At 42.2% G+C, this 20,795-nt stretch overlaps 1 protein-coding gene across 1 annotated transcript; it reads left to right on the top strand.

Annotated features, from left to right (window-relative positions):
* Positions 1-975: 975 nt before the first annotated feature.
* Positions 976-19,474, top strand: LOC117962672 (serine/threonine-protein phosphatase PP1-beta catalytic subunit-like). Its single transcript, XM_059015957.1, has 8 exons — positions 976-1,133; positions 14,450-14,581; positions 15,925-16,155; positions 16,273-16,377; positions 16,802-16,873; positions 17,252-17,403; positions 18,211-18,345; positions 19,102-19,474. Exons 1-8 carry the CDS (start codon positions 1,082-1,084, stop codon positions 19,204-19,206), a joined length of 984 nt encoding a protein of 327 aa, XP_058871940.1. The 5' UTR covers positions 976-1,081; the 3' UTR covers positions 19,207-19,474.
* The last annotated feature ends 1,321 nt before the right edge of the window (positions 19,475-20,795 follow it).

The following is a 20,795-nucleotide window of genomic DNA, read 5'->3' on the forward strand; positions in this document are numbered from 1 at the left end:
ATCACACAGGGCGACGCAATCCACACACATGCAGAGGGCGCGCACTAAAGCATAGCGCGGATACCGCCATGGGTGTTTTCCTATTGTCAAACAGAGGTACATTTACTGTTAATTTATTATTATATTTTTTTGCAAACTTAAACATGAAACAGACCATCAATTTCTCTAAAAAGAAAAAAAATTCGCGACAAACAAGACAAAATGAGAAGTCCACCACAGTTGCAGAAGTAAAACAAATGTACAAACCCAATGTATTGCATTAGGGCTCTGGAATCTTGACCGGAGGGTCGTGGGTTCAATCCCAGCTGGGGGGACACTGCTGCTGTACCCTTGAGCAAGGTACTTTACCTAGATTGCTCCAGTAAAAACCCAACTGTATAAATGGGTAATTGTATGTAAAAAATAATGTGATATCTTGTAACAATTGTAAGTCGCCCTGGATAAGGGTGTCTGCTAAAAAATAAATAATAATAATTATAAATATTTGCATACTATTTTCTGAATGGTGGGAAAAAAATATGTTAAATTACATTAACAACTATGTAAGACTGGAAAATGTGATAAATTAAAAAAAAGATGCCAAAAACCGAAAACAGCATAAAGTACCAGATTTGAATGGATGTTTCCCTGCTTTCTTAGCGGAAGTTGTTTAGGCATATAAGCGCTATGCGCTGCGTACCTGAAAATACCTGAAAATAACACGACACAGGTAAATATCATGTAAACGGAAAAAAATGGCGAGCATGCGCAGTATATGTGCATGAAGCTGGCAAAAAAAGTTAGAGGTAGCAAATCTTGGCAGAGCGGCGGCGCTAGGACCTGGCGGAGCCCAGGCGCTCCTTTAAGCGTTCGTACCTGAAAATACCTGAAAATAACACGACACAGGTCAATATCTTGTAAACAGGAAAAAAAAATTGGCGAGCATGCGCAGTATATGTGCATGAAGCTGGCAAAAAGTTAGAGGTAGCAAATCTTGACAGCGCGGCGGCGCTAGGACCTGGCGGAGCACAGGCGCTCCTTTAGGCGGGTTGGAGTCTGGCTGGCGAGCGCGGGGAGAGGCACTGAAAACACAATCGCAGAAATGGCGGAGGGGGAATTAGATGTGGATTCGCTCATCTCTAGACTGTTGGAAGGTAAGGGGAGTTGTGTTATTTGGTGTAACCGCTGCCGGTAGACCTTTTGTTTACCGTACACGTCCCAACCTCGCCCGAAACTGACCATGGTGCAAAAAAATCAAACCAGAGCCAGCGATAGGCCTAGCTTTAGAACAGAAGCCCCGAGCTGGATTTTGGGAGCGCTTGAACACACCCGCTCCTCTAAAGTCGGTTGTTAGAGCTCTTTCTGTTTATAAACAAATGGTTTCACTAAAATAAACGTTTAATCTGTGACTGGGATATTAATAACGTGTTGCATAGGCGGTGTATTGACAGTGCCGCGTTCTCTCTCTTTCTTAAATTTATAGTTGTTTTGAAGTTAAGATACCGATTCTAACCAAAAGTTTGTGCCTGAAAACAAATACAGTTGGGATTTGACTCGTGTTGTAGCGTTTGGTATTTAGGTATAGCAGTTTGTGTATAAAACAGAAATGCGAATTCTGACAGTGGCGTTTTAATTACGAGCCAATTTGATACACCTAAGATTTGACAGCTAATAATGGGAGTTGTGTAGATTGTTAAATTGGAAATATGGGATGAGTTGGTCTTGATTTCGTAGAGTATAGCTAGTATTGTTTCGATGTGGATTTGTGACAAATTAGCTCAGTAATTCAGGGTTGACTCTTGGAATTTGAGATCTAATTAAAATAAATTAAAAAAAAAACTTCCTTTAAAAGTTCTTTGGTGCACAGTTTTACATGAAAAATACCACGACCTTCGGTTCTGATTTCGGATGATTTTGCTTCCAAGACCACAGCAGCTAAATACTGAAACCGAAGAGAACATTTCGACCTTCGAAGGTTCGGAACACATAATCGAAGGAAAATTCGAACCTTCGAACGATGGTACTGATTTGCATAACTGAGTGGTGACGTCACCATAGCTTGTATGCGATTGAAAATCCTGTTTGACAGGTTGGAGTAAAACATTCACGTGTAGTTTTAAAAATACGTTATACAGAACAGCAGTCATATGATTTTTATAATTCAATAGAAATACACGTTTATTTACACGGCAGAGGGGTTTCGAGACATTAATTTCAGTACAGCTTACACTATACAGCGCTTTGCTGTCGAGATGGCGAATGAAGAAATTTGCCTCCTGGTTTTTTTTTTTTTCTAAATTAAAATTATTAGCGTATATTTTGTATGTTTCAAACATATTCTACCTTACTCTGACACCGTCAGAGGCCTTCTCATTATTATTATTATTATTATTATTTATTTCTTAGCAGACGCCCTTATCCAGGGCGACTTACAATTGCAAGCAAATACAAATACATTCAAGTGTTACAATACAAGTTATACAATAAGAGCAAAAAATACAATAATATTTGTTCAAGTGTGACCAACCACAATTCAATAATACAGCAGATAATAGTGATAGTTACATCAGGATATGATTAAATAGTGATAGTTACATCAGGATATGATTAAATACAAAGTACTACAGGTTAAACACTTGGCAGATTACAGTATTCTGAAGTACAGGATTAAATGCAGTAAAATAGGGGGCAGATAAGAGCAAAATAAAGCACATTTACACGAAGGGTGATAGTGTCCCAGGATACAAACAGAGGAGTTCTACAGGTGCTCTTTGAAGAGGTGAGTCTTAAGGAGGCGCCGGAATGTGGTCAGGGACTGGGCAGTCCTGACATCTGTAGGAAGGTCGTTCCACCACTGCGGAGCAAGGGTGGAGAAGGAGCGGGCTCGGGAGGCAGGGGAGCGTAGCGGAGGTAGAGCCAGTCTTCTAGTGCAGGCGGAGCGGAGAGGTCGAGTGGGGGTGTAGGGAGAGATGAGTGTCTGGAGGTAGCAGGGTGCAGTCTTCTCATGATCGGTACTACGAGTCCTGAATAGACAGTCTCTCTATCCAAGTAGTATTAAAGTATACTTTTAAACTTACAATCTTGATAAAGCGGATAAACATGGCGAGAAATAAGTGGTGTTACATTTTGATCGCTTGTTTAACCCAAACACCGCGATTTTGAAGCAGATTGTCTTGAAAAGAGTGTTTTTTTAATATACATAACAATTGAGTTTAATAAGACACACCTGAGCTTGTTACCTACACACACTGTGGCTAATGAAGCTCATCGTAAACCCAGGAATGGGAGAAGCTGCTGTGTAATGTCTTATGTTCATCCCTGCATTGCTACTCTGTGAAAGGTTACACCCTTACTTGCTGTTAGTATGACCGTGCAGGACAGGGCTATAAGTGGCGGTTATAAAGATTCCTTCTAGATAAGTTGTGTGGGATTTCTATAGCGACTCGTGTCACATTCACACCCTGCAGTATGAAATCATCTTGTGGAGCTTGCCAAGGAAATCCTGACACCTTTTTGACATGCGTTTTATCAAAGGCTTTTACAGACAGCGCTATGCAAATAATTTTTTTTTTAAATATTTTTTTTCGAGGGAGAAAATTGAAAACTGGCAGCGTTACAAAACGAAATAAACAAAAATGCTTGGAAGGTTATTTTAAGGACTGGGGTGGGGTTTTTTTTTTTTTTTTTTTTTTTAAACCGTGGTGGAAAATGCTTAGATAAATAGGGCTCACACATACACAGAGAGTTCTATTCAGTAGGAGATTCTAAGAAGCATTATTATTAGGTTTCCGAGCGTCGCTTCACTGGTGTGTTTTAGGACACGAATCTCTGCGTCAGGAGTGTGTTGTAAACCTCAGTGAAGATCTCAACCCTCCCAGACCACTCAAGTAGAAGTTCAAAAGCATCTGAAGACTCAAGGGCGTTGGGGGGGACGGACGGACGAGGAAAACTCCGGTCTTGCAGTGTGCTCGTGATGTTAGTTGGGGAAAAGAAGCTTTTTTTGGGTGATGAACTAGAGGTGCAATCAGATAACGATAGAGAATAATCGATGCCTTCAGAGCAACTACAGTGCTACCCCTTTATAACGCTGTAGTCGGGAGCCGTAGTTGAGAGACTATTTGTTCTACCACATATGAATACTAGTGTTGGTGTAATGGCATTATGGGGCAAATGGGAGCCATGATCCTACAGCCTTCTAACCTGTTCCCCAGTATAAATGGGGAGCACTGTATTAATCAAAGACAAGAAACAAGTCTTCACAAAAACAACTGAACTGTGCAGCTGCCTCATTGAGAGAGCTTTATGGGGTCTCTTCACTAAAGCCTTCACATACATGTGTGAGGCTCCAAAATGGGGCAGCAGAGCCATTGCTCCATCAACAAATGTTTAATCGAGGCTCTCAAAATAAAACCCACGGCGATAAATAATCTGTTTGTTAATCAGCCTCCCTCGCCCAGTTCAGAACTGTTAAAGCCGCCAGCAGCTGTGCCATTCGGAGGCTTTCTTTACAGCCGTACTATTTTTTTTAGTTTCACAGGATGCAAAAAGGCTTTTGGGCAGACTTGCTTCGTAATGACTCTCTCTCTCTCTCTCTCTCTCTCTCTCTCTCTCTCTCTGGGTAATCTACATTTGATCAAGAAAACGCTTCTGGGAAAATACCCAGTTTCAGCCCACAGTGTGTTATTCAAGGGCTCTTGTTGTGAACTGGTGTGATCCAGTGGCCAGTGCTGGTTGTGCAGCTTGATTCACTAAACACAAAAGGCTCATTGTCTCTGTGTACAGGCTAGCTGTGTGTGGTACACTCAGTACTGGGTCGCTTCGGGGGCGGGGAGGGAGGTATTTAGTTTATTTCCAGCAGTGCCAGCATACTTTCGTAGATCACAATGAGTTCAGTGAACCAGTGGTCCTTGAATTAAAATAGACCCCAATGTTCACATTGCTTGAGGATTCTTAACGTTTTTAGGATTTCGTGGCGTGTCGACAGCATTCCTTCTTTCTTTTCCATTTCAGCGCTTTGTGATGGTGCTCCACTGTGAAAGGCGCTATATAAAATACAGATTGATTGACTATGTTCTTGCTCTGGTTTAGATACACTTTTTATATCATTTCTCATTTTCATTTTAGCACATCCTGGTGGGTTTTTTTTAAATTTATTTTTGGAAAGTGTCAAGCTCTCCCCGTGACCTCAATAGATCCCTCAGAATTTAAGCGTGAAATCATTACCCCTGTAACCCTAGTACTGAGAATGTAATATGTTGCTAGGGGTTAGTATCAGCAGTTTTTAGAACATAAGAAAGTTTCCAAACGAGAGGAGGCCATTCGGCCCATCTTGCTCGTTTGGTTGTTAGTAGCTTATTGATCCCAGAATCTCATCAAGCAGCTTCTTGAAGGATCCCAGGGTGTCAGCTTCAACAACATTACTGGGGAGTTGGTTCCAGACCCTCACAATTCTCTGTGTAAAAAAGTGCCTCCTATTTTCTGTTCTGAAGAAAATGCAAGCTACCAGGTTCATGGTTGCTGTGCTTGTAATTGGTGGTTAATGGCATTGCCTGAGGTTTACAGGTTTGATAGCGGCTACTTCAATTAAAAATCAAAGTCTTTCTCTGTGTCTTTCCTATTTTAGGCAGGCGGTTCGTTTTCCATGGGACACGAACTCACAAGGGGTGTCAACTTCATATCTTGATTCCACCTCATGTTGCCGTCAAAAACTGTTTTCTGAAAAGTTCAAAAAGATGCGCGGGGGGGACCGCGGACAGGGACACCTCGATTTTAAAAACCCACAAAGGTTTAGGTTTTCGGAAACAAATTGTATTTGGTTGGTAATAGGAGCAAAGGTGAGGTTATCTAAGGCCAACGTTTTTCATTTTGTTATAAAGTAGCAAGTCCTGTTTCTTCAGTGTGTTGCGTAGCTCCTGCTTGAGTGTGTCCCTGAATTCCTGGGAGGAGGATAGCAGGATCTGTGGGAATTATGTATTCTCAAATGTATTGCTATATATGGGCAGGAGAGGGCTGCTGAATTCCATGCCAGTGGGTTCTCTTTTTCCACTCGGAGCACCAGCTGTAAACGCGGAGCGTGTTGGCAGGGTGTGCAGAGAGATCTTTTTCAGATTCTGTTCTGAAGTCGTCCTCGGGAACTTTTCTGTTTTTTTTAAAGACAGCTTGTTTTTAACAGCAGCTTGTTTGAAGCCCTGCTTTTTCCATTCAGACTTGTAGTCCGAAACGTCCTGATATAATAGATAATTTTTTTTTCAATCAGTTATTCACATTTTTATATATATGTATAAAATTGCCAAGGCTGGATTATCACTGCAGCGTCCCGCAGTCGTTTTCAATTTTATACTAAAATGTTTAGTGCATGCTAATTGGATCTGTACACTTTTATCAGAATGAAAATCACAAAAGTCTACCTGAAGCCATAATAGTAGTACAGTATTTCATGTTAGATTTCGAAATGTCACATTTTTTAGTATATGGAGAACTACAAAGCGGTATGTGATTTTAATATGTTAACGTAAAATAATTCAGCAGGTTTCATTCAACTTTATGATGCAAAATGAGTTCATTCTATAGGGCAGGGGTTTTCAACCGGGGGTACGCCCACCCATGGGGGTACGTTCTAAGGGTCATAGGGGGTACACAGGACGACTCACAAATGCACAAATAAAAGTAGAATAAAATACTGTTTTTTTTAGCGGTATTATACATTTTCTAAAACGCTGTGTATAATTATTTAATCGTTGTTTAGCAGCTCAACGTGAACCGCAGATGCAAACAAACTCGCGTTTCACGTCCACATTTTCCACTTGTGCGCATGCGCGGTTTCGATGGCGTGGCTTTTATAATGAATAATGAAGCAGGCGTCTGCCGATGTGCCTCTGGAGAGCGCTGTAAGCTGGTGACGATTTTTGCTGTTTTCAGCTTGTCGTATCAGTGCAGCAGAGTGTTTCTCATTTGTTTTTTAGAAGTATAACTTCTCCGTTAAACATAAATAGTAGGCTAATCATAATACTCATGCTTTGACGGTTTTTGTTTTATTTATTACCGCGCCTGCATTTTAGTAGCAGTAATAGCTGCTGGTTGATTATGTTGTCGGTGTTTTGAAATGGATGCGTTTCTTACTTGCATAACAAAGAACGAAGGAAGAAAAACACAGAAGCTGCAAAGCGACAGAAAGTTATATACAGCCCCTTTGGATAACTGTGCTGGCTTTAATAATAATTATAATAAAATAAAGTGTATCACAGTTATTATAGTTTTATCTTGAGGTTGTGTTTTTGATGTTGTAAACCTTTTAAAATGTCACATATAATTATGCAGAGCTGGGAAGTAAATGGTAAGGTGATAAACATTTACTGTATTCTGCAGAATGATTTACAGCGTAGAAAGAGAATGAGTGTCTCCAAAGAGATTCCTAAATGCTGTCTCTTTAATTCTGTGCCTCCAAAGACATGCAATTACGTTTTAAGAATGCAGCCGACTGGTATTCTGTCTTAAACCAGCAGTTTGTCAGCCAGTGATATATTAAATAAATGGGGGAAACAAATGTGTTAATCAGATTATTCTGCCTTTTCATTGCAACTGTGGTACCATTCAGCGAGCGAAAAATTGTAAAGTGGTACTTCAGCTGAAACCTCCCGACAGAAGGGGGTACAGTTTCAAAAAAAGTGTTTTTAATACCCCTGCTGTAGGGTGATGCAAAACATGTGACCGTAGCTGCAGCATTCCTTAACATTGTCTTCCCTCCTACAGTCTTCTGGGGATTCTCACAGCCAAATTAGGTAGTGTGGTGTGGGATAGCAGCTCATTCCCCAGCTCTGCTCAGAGACCCTGCAATAACACACAAAAAAACAACTCTGTCCTTGCAGGGATGGAAGCAAGACTCCTCTTCCACAGCAGTTTCACCCATTCCTATGAGCTTAAGAACATAAGGAAGTTTACAAACGAGAGGAGGCCATTCAGCCCATCTTGCTCGTTTGGTTGTTAGTAGCTTATTGATCCCAGAATCTCATCAAGCAGCTTCTTGAAGGATCCCAGGGTGTCAGCTTCAACAACATTACTGGGGAGTTGGTTCCAGACCCTCACAATTCTCTGTGTAAAAAAGTGCCTCCTATTTTCTGTTCTGAATGCCCCTTTATCTAATCTCCATTTATGACCCCTGGTCCTTTTTTCTTTTTTCAAGTCAAAGTCGTCCCCCGAGTTGACATTGTCTATACCTTTTAGGATTTTGAATGTTTGAATCAGATCGCCGCGTAGTCTTCTTTGTTCAAGACTGAATAGATTCAATTCTTTTAGCCTGTCTGCATATGACATGCCTTTTAAACCAAGCTTGATTGGGTATAGTTAACAAGCTCAGGTGGGTCTTATTAAACTCCTAGTAAACCCAGGAATGGATCTAATTGCAATGCAATGGGAGTCTTATTTCCATCCCCCACCTTGAATTGCTCTGTGTTTTTCCATCACAGCATTGTGTGATAATATCTAGAAACTCTATGGCAGGCGTTTCGTTGAAGGCGACGAGAGAGATTTCTAGCGGAGACGTTTCTCATTTTTAATTTGTGTACGTTTCTTTGTGTATTCCTACACTGTGGAGTGTTCTGCGGTTCTGGATGATCCCAATCAATGGATTGTCATTCATTCAGTCAGATTGATTGTTCGAGATACAGGAGGGGTCACTGAAGTGTATAGAAACACAGGACATGTACTGCATCTTGGTAGGGTTTGGTTTCATTCCCAGCCTGATTTTGTGAATACAAAAAAAAACAACTGTGGTCATGGTGAAAAAAATATAATTCAGTATTATTATTATTATTATTATTATTATTTATTTCTTAGCAGAGGCCCTTATCCAGGGCGACTTACAATTGTTACAAGATATTACATTATACACATTATACATTATTTCACATTATACAGATATCACATTATTATTATTATTATTATTATTATTATTATTATTATTTTACATACAGTTACCCATTTATACAGTTGGGTTTTTACTGGAGCAATCTAGGTAAAGTACCTTGCTCAAAGGTACAGCAGCAGTGTCCCCCACCTGAGATTGAACCCATGACCCTCCGGTCAAGAGTCCAGAGCCCTAACCACTACTCCACACTGCTGCCCACGTATCATACAACACAGGATTAAGCAGATCTAAAATAATGTGTTTGCTGTTGGGTACGCTTGATTTTAGTCATAAAGGCATGTAGAAACTGATAAAAACCTGACCGTCCAAATTGAAAGATTGATTTATTCATTTTGAACAGTAGCGGCTGTTGCACGTTCAGGCAGATTCCTTTAAAAAAAAAAAAAAAAGTTCTTCTGAAGAAGTATTTGACATTTTTACGGCTTTGCTTAGACCTTGGGGCTGTCAGACTGGTTGTGTTGTGTGATCAGCGATTGTAGGACATCTTTGAAAGGGCTTTCAGACATCGTGCGTGGGAAAGAGCTAAGTCAGCATAAAACTGTGTTCGCTATTGACATTGTCACCCAAACCCTCCACAAGTAAAATCTGTTAACGAACTCTGGGCCTTGATTACCATAATCCCTGTAATCACATTAGCATAGCCCTCACACCTTCTAATAAAACTATATATAGGCGGTTAACCTGAATAGGACTTGCAGTGAAGTCAATGTGTCCAATTGTACCAGGTGCAGAACAGAGCTCTTCAGCAAATCTCAACCTGTCTTATATTTAACTAATGTAGGCGTCGTTGTTTTTGTAATCACTTTGTAAACGGTTCTGTGTTTTCAGTCATCACTTCCCACACCCCTGTGTCCTGACTTCAGTTATACTTACAGTTGCATCAGCATTGTTTGCTGAGATCACAACTACAGGTGATCTTTTGTTCATTTACAATTCTGCTGCAGTGAATTGTATTCTACGTAACCATGAATAAACCCTGGTGCAAATACAGAAACGTATTACTTTATAAATCATACCAAGTGCCGATTTTGCTCTCGAAGAATAAATTGTGACATTTTTTTTTTTTAGAGCTTCAGAGGAACCAAAGTCACAACACAAGCCGAACTGAAATTCATACTGCAGCCAGGACTGCATGTCTTGAGTATTGAGAATTGAGACATCATTTAAAAATAAAAAAAGATCCTTTTTTTATTTACATCATGCAATTTAAATAAACTACCAAATGATATTGTAAAAGTCTGCCGGAATCCTTAATAGCAGTGCAGTAGATTTCAAAATGTCAAATTTTTCAATTTGTCAGTACAAGTACAGGCAAACTACAAAGCGGTGTGTAATTCAATATGTTAACAAGGTAACATTATTCATCAGGTTTCATTCGACTTGATGAAGCAACGTTAATTAATTCTATGAAGTGATGCAAAACTTGTGGCCAGAGCTGTGTGTGTTCTCAGTGTTATTGAACTTCCTGTTGCTAGGCGATTTGAGGGTCCACAGTGACGTCCTTGCCTTATCAAGGGTGTAACATTACTCCCTGGCAGCTGATCGGCTGCCCTCAGCTGTTTGTGAAACGCAGCGAGAGGCAAAGAGCCATCCACAGCAAGAACAGACAGACTCACAGTCAGGTTTAAGTGGGATTCGTGGGGCGGGGTGAGATTTGGGCTATGGAGTGTTAGTTACCAGATCAGTAGAGAAATCTGTATGGAAGGGGTCATATAAATTTTATTTTTTTCTAAATTTAAGGTTAGACTCAATTTCACATTTTTAAAATGTGGATATTCAATTATGAAGCTGAAATATCTGATGTTGAATAGCTGTCAAGTCTATTTTGTTAGCCAGATCAGTCTTCTTTATAAAAAAAAAAAGTGTATAAAATTTGAAGTATCGTATGGTTTTATTTTTTATTAACTATATATAATCAAAATTAACCCAATTTTACAAGCTAAACACAACTTTCCTGTCTCCCGTCTTTGATTTCTTATTATTATTATTTGTGAACTTTTTACTATCTCAGTACCCATACATTAAATCATTGAAAATCATACAAGCTTCAGAGTAAGAAACATTTCTGTCTTATTAGCCTCCTCCTGCCCCTTGTGTTTGTAACTTCAGGGGCTGCGCTGTAAACTCAGAAACCATCCCTTGCTAATTCAGCACCGCAGTGATGGCAGTGCTTCAGATTACTGTACGTGACTCATTGTGAGTACTGCATGCTCCCATGGTTTGTGCGTCACATTCGCTGCGCGGTGTGTTTTTGATTCTATTTTATTCAAGGGCAGAGACTCCTGCTGTTCTGTCCGAGAGGCATGTTTAGATGCTGACACGTTGAAGCAGAGCAAGCTGCCCTCGTGTCGTCTTAATTCTCCGATCCAGCCGTAAATTCAAACACTCTCTGAACTGATGTGTAACAAAAATCTGTGTTAAAAAAAGAAACGCTCTTACTTGGGGCAGCAGTGTGGAGTAGTGGTTAGGGCTCTGGACTCTTGACCGGAGGGTCGTGGGTTCAATCCCCGGTGGGGGACACTGCTGCTGTACCCTTGAGCAAGGTACTTTACCTAGATTGCTCCAGTAAAAACCCAACTGTATACATGGGGAATTGTATGTAAAAATAATGTGATATCTTGTAACAATTGTAAGTCACCCTGGATAAGGGCATCTGCTAAGAAATAAATAATAATAATAATAATACTAGAACAATCAAAGCTTCACAAGTCCTAAAAACTAACAATATGCGTTTGTTTCTAACCGAGATGCTCGTAAAGTCCTTTCAGACACTCGTATTAAAGTGTTTGGAGTTAAAATAATTTCATAACCCTTACCTGTTTTTGCCCTTTTCATTACCTCTGTGTGTCTCAGTTGTGCAGTTTCGAAAGACACACATGTTTATAGAAAACCTGTATTTTTAGTTAAAACACATCTGGTGCTGCAGTCAGTTCACTTGAACTTCCTAGGTCATTTTACCTGCTGGGTCAAAGCATGTTACTGGCTGAAAGCACGTCAGTCAATCGGGGAAGCAGCTGATTGGTTAATGACAGGAAATAAGCTATTGGAAGTAGTGGAGATGGTTCCACTGTCCAGGTGAAAATGTCAAGGAAGTGCAGCATTATCTGAAAGCATGGCTTTTTATTTAACCTAGTGTAAGTACCAGATGTTTTCTAGAACTGCCCATTTTTTTTCATAACAAAAGGACGTGCACAACGGGTAAGATTAATGGAAGTGTTTTGTCAATTACAAGCACTTAAAAAAACAGAGAAGCTCTGTCTCCTTGCAAAGAGTTATATTTAGTGTCTGTGTCAGGAATCATGCTAATTCCTGCAGTTGGCGGTGGTGTGAATTTCAAAAAGGGGGGGGAGGGGGAGGGGGGGGGGTGCTGTTCATTTGAAATTAATCACAGAACTAGACTGGATCTGCCTGCCACTGACTGGAGCAGAGGAGATAAACACCTCTTTGTCTTTTTTTGGGTTTTATTTTCCTGCCATTACATTCTCTGTAAACTTCCAGTCAAAAATGTACACGTCATTAACTTTCACAACATCAAGTACGTGCATTCTTGCCCACCTCGCAGACACATGAGACCTGTACTCAGTCTTGAGTTTCAAAAACTGCCTTGTTTAGGTATACTGTAATCTTGAAGTGGTCAGGTGCCAGGAGCTTGAACAATCGCACCCTGGTAAATCTGCACTGAATTAATGGATCGCACTTTTCCTCACAGTGTTTGAGTCACACTTGGCCAAGGAGGGGACAGTTTTATTTAACATCATAGTACTGAAACCCAGGACTGGGCTTCGTTCTTGTCAATCGATTTTGTAAAAATAAATACACACATCACTGCGGCGTTTGCTACGGTACCAGCATTGGACAAAGGGTTAAAAAAAAAAGAAAAAGTTTCAAATGTCATAGACGGTGTCTAAAAATACCTTGTTTGTTTTCAAACACAGGCTTCGTGTACCCTAACCTTGGGTCACTGCCGCTCGCATTGCCCTGGATTTTACACACGTTGGTTTGTGCTGAAGACACACCCTCATTTAAGTTAACCATCCCAGTTAATTTCTTACCAACAAAAAAAAAAAAGGGAAACTCGTCACGCACTTGTGATTACAGAAGGTGTGATTTTACAGCACCATATAAGTAAATAAGTCCTGCATTTATCTTTACAGCACAGTGGAAAACAGAAGCCCAATCCTCTGAAGGAATTCCGTCAGGAATCCGTTACGGGAATAATCAGTCTTCCCTGTGTTTTGGCACAATCCTGATCTTGCATTTACAGATTTGTTAGGTGATGGAGAAGTTCTAAAAATAAATAAATAAAAGGGAACTCGGGGAGCGTTTTAACTTTGACAGTTTTGGGTTTAGATTTTTGCAGGCAGTCTTGGTTTATTTGCCACACGTCACGCAATAAATAAACCGTTTTTAACTAAACAAGTCTCTGGGGACCCCCACCCTCTCCTGCCTGCCTTTACTAGATTAGGTTGTGTTTTTGTTGTTGGTTCACCCGATGCAAAGGAAAATAAATGGAACAGCCCACGAGGGGTGGGGTGGGAGAAAAAAGCAATCTTCTGTGAAGCAAGGAGTGCCTTAGATAGGTCTTGCTTCCGTAGTCGTGGTTTTATTTGTGTCTTAACCGTTATGTTACGCAATGTAAATGCCCATGAATAAATAAGGGGCAGCGCGCATTAATAAAACCGGGACCTCTTTCCCCTTGACATGCTTGGCAGAGTCCATGCAAATGACTCATTCTCTGCTGAATGCCAAATCCTCCACACAGCTGCCCTGCTGCTCTCTTCCCAGATTGCCATCTAGAGCTTGCTTGTATTGTATCATTGTTTTCTCTTTGCTTAGAGGAAAACTTTATTTTTTTCCCCTCCCAGTGCATCATTAGCATAGTATTTGCATCAATCTATTGATTAGAAAGAAAGGCTTCTGTAACTTGCCTATTACAGAAGAGGGCAGCATATTTGAGGAAGGGAAAGTTTTATTTTAAAGGGGTTTATAACACTTTGTCAGCCTCTCTCTCTGTGCCTTCTCTGGTTGCCTGTGTGGTTTGCAGTGTGAGTTTCTATCCCTGTTCAAACTCCTGGCTCCTGATCATTTCAATATTAATAATAATAATAATAATAATAATAATACTAGACTTCACTGAGGGGAGCTCTGAACCCCAGGACTGGGTGCAGCAGCAGCAGCAGGGCTAGTGTGAGTTTCTAACCCTGCTCAGACTCCTAGCTCCTGATCATTTCAATATTAATAATAATAATACTAGACTTCATTGAGGGGAGCGCTGAACCTCAGGACTGGGTGCAGCAGCAGCAGCAGCAGCAGCAGCAGCAGCAGGGCTAGTGTGAGTTTCTAACCCTGCTCGGACTCCTAGCTCCTGATCATTTCAATATTAATAATAATAATACTAGACTTCATTGAGGGGAGCTCTGAACCCCAGGACTGGGTGCAGCAGCAGCAGGGCTAGTGTGAGTTTCTAACCTTTCTCAGACTCCTGGCTCCTGATCATTTCCATATTAATAAGTCTCTCTCTAATGCCCCATCTCGTTGCCTCGGCAGTGCGGGGGTGCCGTCCCGGGAAGATCGTGCAGATGACGGAGGCGGAGGTGCGGGGGCTCTGCATCAAATCCAGAGAGATCTTCCTGAGCCAGCCCATCCTGCTGGAGCTGGAGGCGCCACTCAAGATCTGCGGTGAGTGCGAACCGGGGAGCGCAAAGCAACCGGGGTCCTCCAAAACAACCAGGGTCCTCCGCACAGGGGTGCAAACAAGGTCCTCCAAACAACCAGGGTCCTCAGCACAGGGGTGCAAACAAGGTCATCTAAACAATCAGGGTCCTCAGCACAGGGGTGTAAACAAGGTCCTCCAAACAACCAGGGTCCTCCTAAACAACCAGGGTCCTCCGCACAGGGGTGCAAACAAGGTCCTCCAAACAACCAGGGTCCTCCGCACAGGGGTGCAAACAAGGTCCTCCAAACAACCAGGGTCCTCCTAAACAACCAGGGTCCTCCGCACAGGGGTGCAAACAAGGTCCTCCAAACAACCAGGGTCCTCCTAAACAACCGGGGTCCTCCGCACAGGGGTGCAAACAAGGTCCTCCTAAACAACCAGGGTCCTCCTAAACAACCAGGGTCCTCCGCACAGGGGTGCAAACAAGGTCCTCCAAACAACCAGGGTCCTCCTAAACAACCAGGGTCCTCCGCACAGGGTCCATAACAAAAATAACATCCAATTGTAAACCACAAATCTGTTACACAGTTTCACCCAATGCCTCAGGGATGGAAGGAAGACTCCCAAATGCACAGCGGTTTGATCCACTCCTGGTTTTACTTGGACTAATAAACACACCTGAGCTTGTTACCTACGCACACTGGGGGGGCAAATCAAGCACAGAATAAAACCTGGGAATGGGTGAAACCGCTAGGCAACAGGAGTCTTATTTCCCATCCCTGTTCTCCGTCGGTGTTGAAAATGAAAAATTGCACATGACTTCGAGCATCCTGGCTGGGGGATCATCCTTCGGATGAGATGTAAAACCAAAATCCTACTGTAAGTGACTCTGCAGCAGCAGTTGTTGATGAAGCATAGTCCACCCTCTAGTCTCTAAGTCACTTTGGATAAAAGCATCTGAATGGATTAGCACCTAGTTATTTGCAGTTGAGTTACTGACCCTGTATCTTCCAAACCGTAATTCTGGAATGCTCTGCCTTCGTTTGTCAGGGAAGCTGGGACCGTTAAAGTTTTCAAGTCAAAACTAAAAACACACTTTTTATAAAATGGTTTTCTTAGCTTAGTGGGTTTTAATGTAACTTTAAAATTGCTGCTTTTGTATTGTGTATACTGTTATTTAAATGGTCTGACTGTGGCAGTTGTACGCGTGACATGCTATACACATGTATTGTGGTTTGTTCTTTTTTTTGTCTGCTATGTGCTGTACAGTGCTTTGCGATACTTTTGTATAAAACGCTATATAAATGCAATAAATAAATCATAAATAAATGAGTAAATGATCATGTTGGTGCCCCTCGCTCCTCAGGCGATATCCACGGGCAGTACACAGACCTGCTGCGGCTCTTCGAGTATGGCGGCTTCCCTCCTGAGGCCAACTACCTATTCCTGGGAGACTACGTGGACCGAGGCAAGCAGTCCCTGGAGACCATCTGCCTGCTGCTGGCCTACAAGATCAAATACCCCGAGAACTTCTTCCTGCTGCGCGGGAACCACGAGTGTGCCTCCATCAACCGCATCTACGGGTTCTACGATGAGTGTGAGTGGGAGAGGGATTTCTATATGTAAATAAGAGAGGTGTGGTCATGTCAAAATGTCCAAAGTATTATAATTTTTTTTTTTTTTGGTACTAATTCTCACCGTCTTTATTTAACAGGTAAGAGACGATTCAACATCAAGCTGTGGAAGACTTTCACTGACTGTTTCAACTGTCTGCCAATCGCTGCCATCGTCGACGAGAAGATCTTCTGCTGCCACGGAGGTGAGGGGGTGAGGGAGAGATTGATAGTAACAAGGTCACTGTGAGAAGGGGAATCTGTGGATTTTATTCCTCATCCCCCTTGCTTGGTTTGGGTCCAGAATATCTATCTATCTATCTGTCTATCGCTATGGACAAAAGTTTTTCTTCACCCTCTAGAATTAACTCATTTTGCTTCGTAAAGTCGAATGAAACCTCCTGAATAATGTTACGTTAACGTCACTTGCAATAGGACCTCAGTTTTAGGTCTCACCCAAAGGACGGAGCACAAGGAGGTTCAGGGACTTGCTCAGGGTCACACACATAGCGAGCCAGTGGCTGGGATTGAACCTGCTGGAACCTCCTGGTAACAAACCCCTTTCTTTAACCGCTGAACCACCAAGCCTGCGCTCCTTCTCTGATTCTCTCTCCTGTCTCCGCCCTGCAGGGCTGTCTCCCGATTTGCAGTCTATGGAGCAGATCCGTCGCATCATGAGGCCCACAGACGTGCCTGACACAGGTGAGTGCAATCGAAACACAGCAGCAGGGAAAACAAGGCTCTTTCTGGGTCTGTAGGGTTACTGTCCAGTCTGAACCCCACGATTGGGTGCAGCAGCAGTGCTAGTGTGAGTTTCTATCTGCTCAAACTCTTGGCTCCTGATCATTTCAATATTAATAATAATAGACTTCATTGAGGGGAGTTTTCTGAACCTCAGGACTGGGTGCAGCAGCAGGGCTAGTGTGAGTTTCTGTCTCTGTTCAAACTCCTGGTTCCTGATCATTACAATGTTAATAAATAGACTTCATTGAGGGGAGCTCTGAAGTGCACAGTAACTTGTATAGTGAATGGAGGTGCATGGCGTGGAGACTCTCACTGAAGTCAGATGTTGCTGCGCAGGCTTGCTGTGTGATCTGCTGTGGTCGGACCCTGACAAGGACGTGCAGGGCTGGGGGGAGAACGACCGCGGGGTCTCCTTCACCTTCGGAGCCGACGTGGTCAGCAAGTTCCTGAACCGCCACGACCTGGACCTCATCTGCAGAGCGCACCAGGTACTGGATAAACTAACACCACACACACACACTGAGACCTGGACCTCTGCAGAGCACACCAGGTACTGAATAAACTAACACCACACACACACTGAGACCTGGACCTCTGCAGAGCGCACCAGGTACTGAATAAACTAACACCACACACTGAGACCTGGACCTCTGCAGAGCACACCAGGGACTGAATAAACTAACACCACACACTGAGACCTGGACCTCTGCAGAGCACACCAGGTACTGAATAAACTAACACCACACACACTGAGACCTGGACCTCTGCAGAGCACACCAGGGACTGAATAAACTAACACCACACACACTGAGACCTGGATCTCTGCAGAGCACACCAGGTACTGAATAAACTAACACCACACACACTGAGACCTGGATCTCTGCAGAGCACACCAGGTACTGAATAAACTAACACCACACACACTGAGATCTGGACCTCTGCAGAGCACACCAGGTACTGAATAAACTAACACCACACACACTGACAACTGGACCTCATCTGCAGCACACACCAGGTACTGAATAAACTAACACCACACACACTGAGACCTGGACCTCATCTGCAGAGCGCACCAGGTACTGAATAAATTAGCACCACACACACACTGAGACCTGGACCTCATCTGCAGAGCGCACCAGGTACTGTAAATAAATTTCACCTGAACCTCACACACACACTGCAGAGCACACCATGTAACAAACACAAGATACACACACTGCAGAGCGCACCAGGTACTGTATACAAACTGCATCACACACACTGTCTCCTCTCTCACACTCCCTTTCTCCTCTCAGGTTGTAGAAGACGGTTATGAGTTCTTTGCTAAGAGGCAGCTGGTCACCCTGTTCTCTGCTCCCAATTACTGCGGCGAGTTCGACAACGCTGGAGGGATGATGAGTGTGGACGAAACCCTCATGTGCTCCTTCCAGGTAACGAGGGCACTAGCTGTGAGACTGGCTTCACTAAGGCATACCAGCGAGGAGGCTGGGTGGTCCAGTGGTTAAAGAAAAGGGCTTGATACCAAGAGGTTCAAATCCCGACTCAGTCACTGTGTGTGACCCTGAGCAAGGCACTGAACCTCCTTGTGCTCCGTCCTTTGGATGAGATGTAAAACAAATGCGGTCCTATTGCAAGTGACTCTGCAGCAGCAGTTGTTGATGATGCATAGTTCACCCCCTAGTCTCTAAGTCGCTTTGGATAAAAGCGTCTGCTAAATGACTAAATCATAACATACCAGCAATGGAGGATTCACTTTTTTGAAATCCATACTCAAGGGGACCATATTCTGGGGGGGGTATTATTTTTACTCCATTTGTGGTTGTTTAGTGGTCCAGTGGTTAAAGAAAAGGGCTTGTAACCAGGAGGTTTCCAGTTCAAATCCCAGCTCACTCACCGTGTGACCCTGAGCAAGTCACTTTAACCTCCTTGTGCTCCGTCTTTCGGGTGAGATGTAGTTGTAAGTGACTCTGCAGCTGATGCATAGATCACACACCCTAGTCTCTGTGAGTCGCCTTGGATAAAGGCATCTGCTAAATAAACTAATAATAATGTGTTAGGTCTTTTGGCCATAGATGTATGCTGCTTCATTTACAGGCTCGTGAATACAGAGCAATAACACATCACAGTGCAGCAGCACTGGCAGTGGAAACATAGCTTAAAACCAGCACTGTGCCTCTTCCTTACAGATCCTGAAGCCGTCTGAGAAGAAAGCCAAGTACCAGTATGGAGGCATGAACTCTGGCAGACCCGTGACCCCGCCCCGCACAGCCACGCCCCCAAAGAAACGGTGAAGGAGGAGAGGAGGGACGCTGGCTCTCGCAGCGTTTACCACACCAGATGCCGTCGAAATACAAACACGATGAAAAAAGAAAGTTGGCTTTTTTTTTTTTTTTAAACAGCTTTTTCTGTTGGTCACGTTCTGCTTTTATTATTGTTGTGTTGTTTTTCTCCTGCACTACAACTCAAAACCAGTCTCTAATTGCTTGTTTATAAAAAGGAAATATTTAAATTCACCAAGGATTTTTTTTTTCTGTTGCTAAATACAGAACATTAAACACATCTGTTGCTTTTGAATTCTTATACAGTACAGCAACAATACTGTTTGTTACCTTTGTGTGGTGCTTTTGCTGAAACCGCTGCATTATGTGAAAGTTATTTCAAAGGGATGGTGACATGGGAGTGTGCATCACATAGATAAGAATGACTTGTAGTCTGAAACATCCTGATATAATTCACTTTAATGTTTTTTGTCTATCTACATGACTTTTCTTTTCTCTCTCCTTTTGGTACACAGCGGTTTTCCTTTTTTTGAATTGTATATATACTTCTGTGAAAAATATTTGTGTGCTTAATAACCAGAACTTTTCAGTTTGCTTCAGTATCGAAGTTATTTTATTTTCGATGCAGCCTCTCATTGTTAATTTGACTTTGAGTTGTTTCAAAATTGGAGGGGGGAGGGGTATGCAAGGACACTCACATTCTAGAAGGTCAAATTCTTTGGTACATTATGGGTAAAATCTCATTTTAAGTTATTAGTATATTTACTGTTGATGACTGTGTGGTCCAGTGGTTAAAAGAAAAGGGCTTATAACCAGGAGGTCCCCGGTTCAAATCCCACCTCAGCCGCTGACTCATTGTGTGACCCTGAGCAAGTCACTTAACCTCCTTGTGCTCCGTCTTTCGGGTGAGACGTAGTTGTAAGTGACTCTGCAGCTGATGCATAGTTCACACACCCTGGTCTCTGTAAGTCGCCTTGGATAAAGGCGTCTGCTAAATAAACAAATAATAATATTGTAACAATATGAATGAATCCTAAACTAGAAAATGGCATTGATTTCCTTCAACCTGATTGGGCGATATCCAAAGTATACACTAGGCTGAGACACACATCTATTAAAACCTGCATTGCAATAGATGTAATGCATATCAGATTTAACAAAGCTAGTGGCTTTAATTCAGGGGGCTGCATTACCTTTTCATGCCAGATGGATTGCTGTTGTACAACTGTCCTGGAATAACAATGCAACAGCACCACCTCCTGGGGGAAAAAAACCTGTACTGCAGGATCCACCCCACATTGAAAAATAATTTGAAAGCGGGTTTTAAAAAAAAAAAAAAAAGCATGATTTAATTTTTTTAAAAACATAACAAAAAATGTCATGACAAATGATTAAAAAGAGCAAAAGCACACACTACAAAAAAAGAAAGAAGTTAAAATGCCTGGTATTTCCTCCCTGCTCTCTTGTACAGTTTAAAAGGTCTCAAAAGCTCATTGTCCGAATCTAAATGGCCCAATAACAATTAAACACAATTACAAATAATTAAATGAATTAATAATGTATTAATTAAATAAATTGCGTGCACTGACCAGTTCATTCTA

This window comes from Acipenser ruthenus, chromosome 51, assembly GCF_902713425.1.
Source record: "Acipenser ruthenus chromosome 51, fAciRut3.2 maternal haplotype, whole genome shotgun sequence".
Lineage (NCBI taxonomy): Eukaryota > Metazoa > Chordata > Actinopteri > Acipenseriformes > Acipenseridae > Acipenser > Acipenser ruthenus.